This window comes from Cicer arietinum, chromosome 4 (assembly GCF_000331145.2).
Source record: "Cicer arietinum cultivar CDC Frontier isolate Library 1 chromosome 4, Cicar.CDCFrontier_v2.0, whole genome shotgun sequence".
Lineage (NCBI taxonomy): Eukaryota > Viridiplantae > Streptophyta > Magnoliopsida > Fabales > Fabaceae > Cicer > Cicer arietinum.
The window spans coordinates 9,841,673-9,855,434 of NC_021163.2; the positions used below are offsets into that span (position 1 = coordinate 9,841,673).

Below are 13,762 nucleotides of genomic sequence, written 5' to 3' on the forward strand. Positions count from 1 at the left end.
CATAAAATACATAATATAATAATGTTTATCATATTACTATCATATATATTGCTAGATCATATTATGTCTTTATCCTATTATGCACATCAAATAAAGTCACTGAAATGCAACACAAAATAAATAGCTCTCCGGATGCAACAAAAAATGACATGGCAAAGCAAATCAACGGACGGTCTAAAACATATGAAGTCTAAAACTAATTTTAAAAATCCTCAAAGATAAGATTTTTTATCAAGTATAAAATATTTAAAAAAAAATATTTTTATTAAATAATTTTTTTACAAAATTTAAAACATTTATTTTAGTAATCTTATAATTAGATCCATCATAAAATCGAACACCATAAAAAGAAAAATGAATTAGAGATACTCAAACTCAACTTAAACTTTCATAACATAAGAAATAAAGTTCCAAAAACTAATTTTCAAATCAAGTTTATAACTTGTTTCAAAAACTAGTTTTTATAACACAAATAATATTCGTTATGAAAATTAGATTTTAGGATGAAAAGAAAAAGAGAAAAAACTCAGTCTTCGAAGGACTGTACATTAGAATAAGTACTTAAAAGTATTAGTGACATTTGTATACTGCCGCGGGATACATTTTTCTTATAGTGCCGGCCAAAAATAATTATACAAATTCATGTCAAGTTTTGTCTTAATTAATGATGATGCACCAATGTAAGACAACAATTTTTCAACCAAAATAAAAATCTTGAATCCAACACGATGTTTAACCAAGTTAATATTGTATAATCACAAAACTAAATGTATAGTTTTCAAAAGCACACACAAAATAAACACTTTCGCTAAATACTATGTGACCATGCAAGAATTGGTGTACTTAACCATAATAAAGTCGAGGCTAAATCAAGGGAACCTCTATCTATCTTTTTCGGACAACAAAATAATAGTTGTCTTGTTGGTGTAACCAATTAATTATGTTAATACGAACGTGGTGTCACGATACTCTCTTGGTGGGTCCCACCAGCTTGACTTCACTTCTCATTCTCACATAGTTTTCCTGTCTCAGCTCAATCAAATAAAAATTTGTTCAACACAACACAAGAACCCTTGTTTCGTTCATTTATTAATTTTGCAACATGTGTAGTTGGAGGCTGTTTCTTTGGTTAGTGTTGACATTGAGCTTGTTCCTTGGGAAGAAGATGCAATGTCAAGAAATGAATGACTATGACCAACTCGATAACCCTGCTGTTCTTCCTCTTATTACTCAGCTTGTTTATACTAAAATTTCCAATTTGACTTCACTTATTAGTCATCAAATTAGCACTGACTCCAATTTCTGTGTCAAAGATCCGTAAGTCCCTTTTCTCTTTCATCTATCTGTTTTGGCCAATTTGGTAACTTTCAATCAAATGTTTTATTAATGCATGGGGTAGAAATGCAATTATGGGGAACATGTAATTAATGAGAAATGCAATTGACTTTTTAAGAGAATTGTGTGAAATTCTTCTTCTGATTTTTATGTTAAGACTGTTTCAAATTTAGAATGAGCTTAAAAATGATAATTTAGGATAAAAGGAAATCAGTGAGATAGATGATACTTAATCAACATTTGAAAAGAAGGAAGATGGATTATGTAAGGTGGATTGTGGACTGATGCATTTTAATTATCTGTTAACATTGTAATTTAGTGAGTGACTTGAACTTATTATAATACTTATTTCTTGTAAAGCCATACCATCTTATAACACTGGTATATAGAACTGGTTTGACTGTGAAACATAATTTTATTGTTTCAGGGATGCTGATTGGAATCAAGCCTTTAATTTTTCATCAGATTTGGGCTTCTTGGCTTCTTGCATTAAAAAGACTAAAGGTATGAACAATGAAATTTAGAAACAAACCTTACATCCTTTCACATTTGTTTATTAGAAAATACAGGAACAGACAAGACCCCCCTTTTTCTTTGCTTTAAATTCTTTTATTCTGCTTCTGAGAAGCCAATTAGACATGTTCATTTCTTGGTTAGAAATCTTAAGGAGCTCATATTCATAGATGAGGAAAATTAAATTTATTAGAATGTAGTTCTTGTACATGCTTATTGGTCTATAAGGATGAAAGATATTTAAACTAGTATGTATTTAAGTTGTAAGGGATAAGACTTGTAGTTTTTACTGATCTCAAGCAGGAGTGTTAGTCAAACATGGACTTCAAGAACATGCTCATGCTCATGCTGTGGCTATATGGTTCACAGTTCAACGAAGGTCCTTATTAGCTTGTAGTTTATAATTTCCTATTTACGTCACTATTGTGCACTCCGTCTTCCATTTTATTTTGTAAAAACAAAAACCATTGAAAATTTGTATTTTTCTGAACCCAAGATGACTATTTTTCGATAGGCAAATGTTAGTATATTAGTATATTATCCTTCACAAGGGTTTGAACCCTTGGTCCTTAACTCATTCAACATCAACTCTTAGCTCAAACAAATTGAGCTAAAACCGAGATGACTAAATTAGTGAAATGAGCAACATTTAAATTTCTGTTCTCTACCATAAATGTGTCATCCACACAACTCATCTTATGCTTTGGATTCTGATGACTCTGATGATTTGGCAGGAGATATTGCGAATCGCTTGTGTACAGCCGCAGAAGTGAAGTTTTACTTAAATAGTTTAATGGAGAAATCTACAAGTGCCAATTATTTAAAGCCGAACAAGAACTGTAATTTAACCTCATGGGTGCCTGGTTGTGAGCCTGGATGGGCATGTAGTGTTCGCTCAGGCCAGAAGATCGACATTAAAGATTCAAAGGAAATGCCTGCAAGAACTTCAAACTGTCAAGCATGCTGTGAAGGCTTCTTTTGTCCTCACGGTATCACATGCATGATACGTAAGTATAATGAGAATGTTTTAAAGTTCTTGATTTCTCTCTTCTTTATTGACTACTAAAGATAACTTCTATAAGATGGTGAGCTAATTTTTTATTCTTCAAGCTGTGTACTAATATCATTGATTGTTCTGTCAAAAAAAAAAAAATAGTATCATTGATTGTAGAGATTCAGAAAGGGAGTGTGCTCGAGAATTCGTATCTTTTGGAACCGTGTCTTGTATTTTGCTAATCAGTAAACTCACTTTAATGATTTGCAGTTTATGTGATGCAATATCTATAATAGTGAAGCATAATAACATTGATGTGGTGTGAATATTGCTGTGTATGCCAAAAACTGTGTCTGATGTTTTTATCTTTTTTGGGAATTGGAATTATTGTTTTTGAAGCATGCCCTCTAGGTTCCTATTGCCCCCTTGCTACACTCAATAAAACAACTGGCGTATGTGAACCGTGAGTTATAGTTCTGACCCGAAGTTCTGTTTTGTTTTGTTTTGTTTTTTTCATAAGTTGTTGCTTGTATGCTGTGTATTGAACTAATCCATGGATATATTTATGCAGATATCTTTATCAATTACCTCCAATGCAGCCAAACCATACCTGTGGAGGAGCAAATGTTTGGGCTGATTTTAGTAGCAGTAGTGAAACATTTTGCTCAGCAGGATCCTATTGTCCAACAACCACGAAAGAAATTCCTTGCAGTAGTGGGTATTATTTTGCTCCAACACTTGATTGCCATTTATAAACTACCAAACTTGAATTCTATTAGTATGATTTTTCCTATATCTTCCCAAAACATCCTCATAGTCATCATACTTAATAAAGGAAATATTAAATAAATAAAAAGTTAGAAGCATTCATTATAAATTGATCACTTCAGTTAATTTCTGAGTATACTTGTTACACTTTTACCTTCTTTTGAGAGTTATAAAATAAATTAATGTGCCTCTATTCATTAATTAATAGGATTTTTTTAACATTTTCTCATGAAATTTCAGGCATTACTGTCGGATCGGTTCCACATCTGAGAAAAGTAAGATATCATATGTGATGAATACTTGCAGCAGTATATCTGTGATAGTTTCAGATTTACTAACCAATTTCTGACTATATATTCAGAGTAGATATGACCATTTACTGATTATCTCTTGTAGGATGTTTCAAGCTGAGTTCATGTAATTCAAACACAGCAACACAAAACATGCATGCATATGGAGTTATGCTCATTGTAAGTTGTTATGTCTGAGCTTGAATTTTAGGGTATTAAATATATTTGCTATACATGGATTTTATAAGTTAGCATATTTTATGGTTCTTGTTTTTCAATTATTTAAATAGTTTTTACGTCATGTGCAAAGATGATCTACGATTAATGGTCAATGCTTACCATGTCAAATAGAGAAACATAGATAGATATATGTGTGTGTGCGCGACGTGGACACACGCGCGCAGGGAGAGAGACCAAGTTGGTAGAAGTTAACACTCTTTAACTGCTTATGCAGGCTGCTTTGAGTACTTTGCTACTCATTATTTACAACTGTTCTGACCAAGTTCTCACTACTAGGGAAAGGAGAGTGGCGAAATCAAGAGAAGCAGCAGCTAGAAGTGCAAGGAAAACCGCAAATGCACACCAAAGATGGAAATTTGCAAAAGATGCTGCTAAGAAGGGTGCATCTGGACTGCAAGCTCAATTATCACGCAAATTCTCTCGTAAGAAGGACGAAGAAAATCTTGAAAAAGTTAAAATTTTGAACCAAGAGACTTCTGAAACAGACGTCGAACTCTCGCCGCATTCACGGTCTGTGACTTCAAACATGGCTGCAAGTTCGTCTGCCGTGCCAATGGAAAAGGGGAAAAGTCCAAGTGGCCTAATGCAGATGATACATGAAATTGAAAATGACCCTAGTGTTAACAACAGTCCTGCTACAGAATTAGAAACTAGATATAAAAATGCTGCAAAGGAAAAACAGCCACATACTAATACACAAATTTTTACGTATGCGTATGCTCAGCTTGAAAAAGAGAAGGCTCAGCAACAAGAAAACAAGAACCTTACCTTCTCAGGAGTACTAAAAATGGCAACAGATACCGAGAAAAAAAGTAAGAGGCCTTTTATCGAGATTTCTTTCAAAGATCTGACTCTCACGCTGAAAGCTCAAAACAAACATATACTGAGAAATGTTACCGGGAAAATCAAACCTGGTCGTATCACTGCTGTCATGGGTCCATCAGGGGCTGGCAAGACAACATTTCTATCGGCTCTAGCTGGAAAGGCATTTGGATGCTTGGTTACTGGTTCAATTCTTATAAATGGAAGGAATGAATCAATTCATTCCTTTAAGAAAATTATTGGCTTTGTGCCACAAGATGATGTGGTTCATGGAAATCTTACAGTGGAAGAGAATCTCTGGTTCAGTGCACAGTGCAGGTATATTATGTTGTTTGACATTTTACCTGCATTATTTTCTAAATCTTTTTATTTGCCTTCTAAATCTATGCTGTTTTCTTCTTCTAAATTTTTTACATATGTTCTGTTTATTGTAGCTTTTGTATGCTTGTATATGTGTTTATTCAAATGAAATTTTGTTAAAGGCTATCAGCTGATTTGTCAAAACCAGAAAAAGTTCTGGTTGTTGAAAGAGTTATTCAATTCTTGGGGCTTCAATCTGTGCGGAATTCCTTAGTTGGAACTGTGGAAAAGCGAGGGATCTCTGGAGGCCAAAGGAAGCGAGTAAATGTTGGATTGGAAATGGTTATGGAACCTTCACTTTTGATGTTAGACGAACCGACGTCTGGCCTGGACAGTGCATCATCTCAGCTCCTTCTAAGAGCACTAAGACGTGAAGCTCTCGAGGGAGTGAACATTTGCATGGTGGTTCACCAACCGAGGTAATTTTTAATTCCATTTCTGCATCATAGGAATATTTCTTGCCTCTTATGCCATTGTTTTTCGTCACCATTTACCTTTTATGCTGTTGTAAAAAACTGAATACCTACCTATTATTAATACGGTTCCGAAGGAGAATATTACTTGAAAGCTTGTATGCAAATATATTTTATTACTACTTAATACAAATTGACTGTATTATATTTGTCTCTTTAGCTTTTAGAATTTTCATTTCTGTTTCATGTTGTAGACTCATATGTACCTTATTATATAGCACACATTCATTTTTAAATCCTCCTTGTTCGTACCCTGCGTCGGAAGACAGACGGAAACCATTTTGAAGATTGATATCATACATCGCACTTTAATTTGAGTTTGTTAACATTAAGATTATTTTCCGTTTCATTTATTAATGTTTGAATTTTCTGATTCAGCTATGCTTTGTTCAAAATGTTTGATGACTTGATACTTCTGGGTAAAGGTGGTCTCATGGTCTATCATGGATCTGCCAAGAAAGTTGAAGAATACTTTTCAGGTATAGGGATCAATGTTCCGGAGCGGATTAACCCTCCAGATCACTTTATTGACATTTTGGAGGGTATAGCAGCACCGGGTGGAAGTTCAGGACTTAGTTATGAAGATCTTCCAGTTAAATGGATGCTGCATAATGGATATCCAATACCTCTCGATATGCGGCAGAATGCAGCACAGTTTGATATGCCTCAGAGTGTAAATTCAGCTAATGACATAGAATCCAATCACTTAGGTGAAGCGGGAAAAACGTTTGCTGGAGAATTATGGCATGATGTGAGAAACAACGTGGAACTCCGAGGGGAAAAAATTAGACTTAATTTTTTGAAATCCAAGGATTTATCTAACCGGAAAACGCCTGGTGTATTCAAGCAATATAAGTATTTTCTCATACGGTAAACCATCTAGTGCGTAACATTTTGAATGACAAGAAGTAGCTTATAAATTTTAATAAGGCTCGCATTTTCTTTTGTTAGTCTCACTTTCCAAGCCAATGTTATTTCAGAGTTGGGAAGCAGCGATTACGAGAAGCTAGGATCCAGGCCGTAGATTATCTTATTTTGTTACTTGCTGGAGCCTGTTTAGGATCAATTACCAAATCGAGTGATCAAACTTTTGGCGCAGTTGGTTACACCTATACGGTGATTGCTGTATGTAAGTTGCATAACAATCACTGCAAATACTCCACTCTATTTTACTCAGCATTCCTGTTTGTTCTTATCTATTGTTGTTAATTTCAGCTCTTCTATGCAAAATAGCGGCGTTGAGATCATTTTCTCTAGATAAATTACACTACTGGAGGGAGAGTGATTCTGGCATGAGCAGCTTGGCTTTTTTTCTCTCCAAAGACACAATGGATCATTTCAATACAGTGATCAAGCCTGTGGTGTACCTATCTATGTTCTATTTCTTAACCAATCCAAGATCAACTTTTGCGGATAACTATGTTGTGCTTCTTTGTCTTGTATACTGTGTGACTGGCATAGCATATGCATTGTCCATAGTTTTCGAACCCGGCGCAGCCCAGCTGGTGAGTACTAGAAGCAAACAAAAAACCTATCAGCAACTTGACAACAGAAATTTATTCACACTTATGTTTTCATTTTCATTTCTCGTCTAACGCAATTCTGTAATTTGCAGTGGTCGGTACTTCTTCCTGTTGTTTTGACTCTCATTGCAACACAACCAAAAGACAGTAAAATTTTGAAGGCTATAGCTAATTTATGTTACCCTAAATGGGCTTTACAAGCATTAGTCATTGCAAATGCTGAAAGGTAATATTTCAAAGACTATTTAAGCTAATAAATTTGTATCTCTGCTTAAATAGCTTGAAGAAAAACTATGTTGATATGTTTTGAGTTTATACTACCTTTTTAAGAGTTTCTAATCATAGTAAAATTTTAAAACTCCGAAGTGCTATAGCTAAGCGTAATTTAAACAAATCACTATTGTTTAATAATATGCTATATAATTCAAAGTATTGTCAAATAGCGGCTATTACGGAGTTATAGCACTGTTGCATAGTGAAATTTGATCAAATCATTATTTTCTACGATATGCAATTGACAACAATGATTAATACTTCTTTCTATCCAAGATGTATTGGAATCTGAACACTGAACATGATTTCATTTACTTGTATACTATAGGTATCAAGGAGTGTGGCTCATAACTCGTTGCGGTTCACTTTTAAAAAGTGGCTATAATCTTCATGATTGGAGTCTTTGCATTTCCATCCTCATTGTTATGGGTGTAATTGGCCGTGCAATAGCATTTTTCTGTATGGTCACCTTCAAAAAGAAGTAAGGTCAACCTTTGTACGTTTCATTAATGAGTTGTACAAATTGGGGAGGGTAGTGTGGCCAAAATTTGATAGCATTTGTATTAGGGTTTGCATGATGTCAAGAATGCGTGATTAATTTTTTTGGGGCTGATATTGTTTTGTTGAGCTGAATATGTAAGTTGCAGTTGATATCATCATCATATGATAAATGTTTTTCTCTTGTGAGATTTTATACGTGACAAAACCTAGTGAAAATTGTGATTAAAGAGAAATGCTGTTAAGAGGTATAAATGTAAAATTAAATTAAATTAAAAGTCGTGTAATCCATACTTTGAAATTGTAAAAAGTAAGATTTTTCACTAAAAACTTGTTTTTTATTTCTTTTTTTGTTTTTTTATCAAGTGCCTTAAGGACACTTGTTACCAATGACTTTTATATAAATACTATTTTGCAAAGAGAGATAAGTAAAATAACATAAATCTGTATTAATATATGAAGATTTATTTTTTCCTAATCAATTTGAAGATAATTAATCACTAGCTTATTCTTGAATTCACTTTCTTTTTTAGATGATTGTAAGTTTTTTTAACAGAAGAACCACTTTTTTATCTGAAAAATATTTTTAAATTATTTTATTGTGCTTGTTTAAACTTTTTAAATTAATTGTAATCTATAATAATATTTTTCTAATTAAAATGAGGAGTTTTAAACAGTCCAAATAATTATTTATGTTGTCGTGGAAAAAAGTGTGGTTTATGATATGAGTGAAGATTAACAAAGTGATTTTCACTATTATAAAAAACACAAATCAGTCAAAATAATCTCTAATATTTTATCTTATAATCACTTATTTTAGTCATATATGAACAATCCCTTTTTTATGATTAATTATAGAAACTAAAACAAACAGATAAAAATCCTAAAAAGCAAATATGTTTCTCAAACAAAAGTTATTATTTACAAAATAATCTAGACTATATACTTAGCCCACTTCACTCTTCATTCATAACCAAATAAATATCACAAATATAAACTAACTCGAAATGTATTTTCAACCGGCATAATTTGTTTGAAAGTATATTTTCAGATGACACAATTTATATTTTTCTCAATGTGTACATTCGAAATCATGTTGGGGTAGAGAAATTTCTCCCTAAAAAAAGAAGCACTAAAAAACCCATATGTATGGGGAATGAGAGCTAAAAAGTAGCTTCAGATATAAATTAGTGGATCAGGGAATATACAATAAGTAGTTTCTTTCTTTTTGAAATGTAAAAAAAAAAAAACACTTCTGGTTCCTCCAGCAGCTACCACTTCACTGTATCCATCTGATAAGCCTTGATGCCATGCGCTCAAGTGATGGGTTCTTCACAAAACTGCCAACTCCAGTAAATTTAACCTAACGATTGTAAAGAAAAGAAGAAATTCTAATTTTGGCAACATCTAAATAAGATATGATCTGATTTTAAGTATATTTTGGCTGTAAATTATTAAACCATGACTTCAAAGTTAAATAATACTATAGTAAACCTAATAGAGTACATTATACTTAAATAGATAGTGCTATTATGAATGATACACTCAAAAGAACATATTACCAAATCATTACTTGAATAAATGTGTGATTAGTCATGTCCAGATAATGTCACCCAGAAATTTGAGAGCAGGAACACCTCTTATCTCAACATCAACGAGTGGTGCTTGGATCATCGATAAGCTGGAGAGTTCTGGATCATTTTGAATCATATCAAGAGCACGCGTTTGATCCTGAAAAGTTTGTTTGCATTAAGGTTTCACCCTTCAAATAAAAATGAAGGCCATATTCTTGTTTACTATATGCTTATCTATCATTGTTTTAATAATTTAATTACAATATAGTTCACCATTAGGCTTAAACCTATGCAAATTTGGAATAGAAAACAGTGAAAGTACCTTTCTTTTCATAGCACAAAACTTGCAATCGGATGCGGATGGTGGAAGAATCTGATTGACAATGAGTCTCTTCACAGGAACATTTTCCTTCTTCAATGAGGCACTTAATCTAGATGACTCACTAACTGCCATCACCTTAGGGATTAAAGACAAATGTGAGAAGGATTTCATAATTTCACAGAAATGCACATTATATAATGATCTTTGGATAGAACATTCATGGTTGTTGGAACACATTATATGCATCAGCCATTCAATCATTAGTTAGTTGTGGAACACATTTTGAGGTCATACCGTGGGGATTGTAACAATAACAAATTCTGTCGAATCAGTGTCACGGAAAAGCTCGCGCACTTTTATCATCCTCTCCCTAAGTTTTTCCAATTTGTCAGCCTGTACCATCAAGATATGACAAAATGGTAAGCATGTTAAGATGAAAATAAATGCAGCAGAAGCCCGACAGTATGAATCTTACAGCATCTGGACGATTTTGTTCTTGCCCAAACACGGATTTAATTGCAGAGGTAGCAGAAGCTATCTTTTGTCTTAGCTGCAGCAGAATAATTGGTATCAATGACCATAAAGGATCACTCTAAAAATGGAACTCAGAAGTAGAAAGTATTAGGGGGTAGGGGAAGAGAATCTGCATGTATTCTTTTATACTGTCCTTATTATTCACGTGGTATAAGGAAGATTAAATATGTCTGAAGCATTGCAAGAACATAAATTTGGAATCAATTGTATTTAAGGAATATGGATGTGTGTGTGGAGTTTTATTTATTAAAATTAGTAGTCATACCTTTAGTATCTTCCCGATGGATGCATCCAAGAAATCAGGCAAGGACAATAAACGTAATGTATGACCCTGTTCAGGAAAATGCATAAATTCTACCAGATAATGTCCAAAAACAAGGCAAATGTGAAATATATAATTTTTAGCATTTTGCTTACTGTAGGTGCCGTATCAAATACAATTCGAGTGAACATGTTATATTCCTGTGATTCAAGAAATTGCATAACCTGACAAGAAAGAGATTTTAATTGTTAGTAGAGCAAAAAAGGATTTATTGCGCGAAAAATTAGCAAAAAAGTAAATCACCATGGATAATTAAAAAAATGCATGCCTTGGAAATCGCAATAGCTTCGTCCAGTCCAGGAGGAGGTGTATCAAGTAACTCTCCCAGTTTTAGCTCTCCTAACTTATGCAACCAAAGAATGAAACAACCCGTCATAGAGAAGGAAGCTTATAAAGAAGCAGAACCAGTTATCACAAGATTTCATAAAATTTAAATAGCTTTAGGTGTGATACAGGTGGTAAATATGTTAATTTATTCGAAAAGCTTATTATATGTTAACTTTAACATAAATTTATGGAATAGAAAACAAACTTGTTGATGTGACAGTTCATAAACAATATACTCATGATGCACTCTTTCAACCCAGCAATGGAGTTTGTTTAATACTCATCCTAAGAGAAGCTAACATTGGTGTTTAGATTGATTTTGATTTTTGATTCCGTTAATGTATCCTAACTAAATCAATTCTGCAAAATGTATTTTTGAGAAACTTATTTTCCCTTTTATGCTAGAGCTTCCCTTAAAATCCAAATCAATTCTTCATAGAAAATAATATGTATATCTAAGAGGAGTTATATTTCAAAGATGTCTATACAACCAATTATTTATTAATGATATGTATGTGCCTATATAATGGCAAGTTGCTAACATAAAGAAGAACTATAATTCTGACAGAAAACATCTGTTTTTAAAGGACATCAACCTTTTTTTTTTTACAACATATAATATCCCCTTGAAAGAAATACATAACTAGACATCTGAATAACTTTTACCTGGTCTACTATCATTCCAAGACCCATGCCATCCATGAAATCTTTGACTCCAGTTCCACCATTTTGTTTAGATGCATCGCGAAAATCGTCCCTAGCCTTCTCAGGGTTTATCTGTAAAGCAAGAAAGGAACTACAAAATTAAGAAAAATACATAAGGGAGCGACGTAGCATTAAATGGTAACATAGTTCACAAAAATAACAATCATATCATTAAGCATAACATAGATCTATGTTACAGCAATGACAGCTTACTTCAAGAGCAAAAAGTGGATAATCAGGTCCATCCACTGGTACCAATGCCCCACCTGTCAGATCCTAAAGTAAAATAAGCGAAAACTTGTGTTATGTAGAGAACACATACAACCAGAACTTGAAGCAGATAACACACAAGTAACATCAGAACTAGAAAACATGTAATTAACCTGAGCGAAAGAATCACTCAAAGAGTGAGCTGGATCGGTGGAAACCACAAGAGTCGGGTGTCCATTATTTGCAAATTTAACAGCAAGTGAAGCAGCACAACTTGTCTTCCCTACCCCTCCTTTCCCACCTAGCATGTAATACTTCCTCTCAGTTCCAGCAACCATGTCGTCAAACCCCGCAACAGATTCTGTAGGAGTAGCCACTGATCTTACTGACATCAAAAGAAGGTAATAACCATAAAAATATGTTGTCAAATTCTCAACAGATAAATGATTCTATCAATAGCACAAATTACCAAAGCAAAACACTTTCTAACATTCCTACCTTAAAGAAATCACAAACACATCATAAAATCTCAAATTTAAAGCAAAACTATTGCAATAACTAAACTGCTTCATCAACCCTACGGTTTACAATTAGACCATCACCCAAATTATGCTCAAAACTAAACAAGTTATATAAAATCATAACAAACCTACCCAGTTAATAAAAAATAAAAAGAATAAAGATTCCAATTTCCAGCAGAAAAGATAATAAGAAAAATCACAAACATAACCCCTCTTTTTTTTACTTGTGTAATTATCCAATTCTATATCTCTTTGTTTACCAATTTCCAATACCTCCTTAATTTTTACCATAAAAAACTCCAATATCCACACTCATAAACTAGATGAATTAAAGGGACAACAAACAAATTAATAGGGATATTTTTTCTTCAAAAGAACACAGAGCTAGGCTTATTCAATCTAACACAGTAACATAAGCAAGTGAGAATTGAAGCAATATAAACACATGAAACAGAACAAATAACAGAGTCACAGATAGATAAAATAATGAGTAGAAAAAAAAGAGAAAACCTTGAAATGAGTTGGTGGGTGGCTTAATTGAAGCACGCATAGAAACAAAGGTAAAGGCTTTGTTGAAAGGAAGAATAGGAGATGAAGTGGGAGGGAATGAGAGAACACCATTCATAGCCATTGAATTTGTTATGCGAAGAGAAGAAGAAACAGAAGAAGTAGAATAGCATGCCATAACTTCTTCACTTTTCGTTTACTCTAACACACACCAAGTTTTGCTTATTACGTTCATTTCTTTGATTCAGATACGTCCACGGCAAAAAATAAAAATAAAAAAACTTAAACGATATAAGTAAATAAAATAAAGGATTAAAAATATAATTTTGTTTCATTTCGATGATTTTCATAATTAATATTTTTTTGTATATCTTAACTATAAATTATGTAAAAAGTATTATATTGTCTCTGCATAATTTTTAAAATATTACAATAAGATTAAAATATATAAATGGAGATTTCTAATTCCAATATTTGATTTAGCGAACCGTAACATTTTATTAGGAATAAAATTTATGTAACCACTCATATTTTGGTAGAAGTGACTACATTTATTATTACTTTTATCAAATTCATGATTTGTATTGTCATTTTGACAATGAATTATATTAATTATCTTTTCTATTGTCAATAGCAACATTTGCTTTATAT

General features: G+C 32.9%; 2 protein-coding genes across 6 annotated transcripts; one reads left to right on the plus strand and one right to left on the minus strand.

The window, feature by feature from the left end:
• Nucleotides 1-945: 945 nt before the first annotated feature.
• Nucleotides 946-8,287, plus strand: LOC101508216 (ABC transporter G family member 24-like). 2 transcript variants are annotated; one of them, XM_004496195.4, is made up of 14 exons: nucleotides 946-1,317; nucleotides 1,763-1,839; nucleotides 2,583-2,855; nucleotides 3,242-3,305; nucleotides 3,414-3,560; nucleotides 3,851-3,885; nucleotides 4,007-4,080; nucleotides 4,355-5,280; nucleotides 5,445-5,741; nucleotides 6,174-6,665; nucleotides 6,776-6,924; nucleotides 7,011-7,300; nucleotides 7,411-7,544; nucleotides 7,920-8,287. In XM_004496195.4, exons 1-14 carry the CDS (start codon nucleotides 1,103-1,105, stop codon nucleotides 8,074-8,076), a joined length of 3,330 nt encoding a protein of 1,109 aa, XP_004496252.1. In that variant the 5' UTR covers nucleotides 946-1,102; the 3' UTR covers nucleotides 8,077-8,287. The 2 variants fall into 2 exon arrangements, with proteins under 2 accessions (XP_004496252.1, XP_012570068.1); XM_012714614.3 differs by lacking the exons at nucleotides 946-1,317; nucleotides 1,763-1,839; nucleotides 3,242-3,305 and having other exon boundaries at nucleotides 2,713-2,855.
• Nucleotides 8,288-9,082: 795 nt separating this feature from the next.
• Nucleotides 9,083-13,371, minus strand: LOC101508541 (ATPase GET3B). Of its 4 annotated transcripts, none has more exons than XM_073367546.1 (12): nucleotides 13,115-13,371; nucleotides 12,257-12,468; nucleotides 12,087-12,149; nucleotides 11,835-11,945; nucleotides 11,110-11,184; nucleotides 10,937-11,005; nucleotides 10,785-10,850; nucleotides 10,461-10,535; nucleotides 10,280-10,378; nucleotides 9,986-10,120; nucleotides 9,663-9,820; nucleotides 9,083-9,429 (listed from the first exon to the last, which is right to left on the minus strand). In XM_073367546.1, the coding sequence occupies exons 1-11, from the start codon at nucleotides 13,287-13,289 to the stop codon at nucleotides 9,683-9,685; spliced, it is 1,218 nt and encodes a 405-aa protein (XP_073223647.1). In that variant the 5' UTR covers nucleotides 13,290-13,371; the 3' UTR covers nucleotides 9,083-9,429; nucleotides 9,663-9,682. The 4 variants fall into 4 exon arrangements, with proteins under 4 accessions (XP_073223647.1, XP_012570061.1, XP_073223646.1 ...); XM_012714607.3 differs by having other exon boundaries at nucleotides 9,083-9,452; XM_073367545.1 differs by having other exon boundaries at nucleotides 9,652-9,820.
• Between the last annotated feature and the right edge of the window lie 391 nt (nucleotides 13,372-13,762).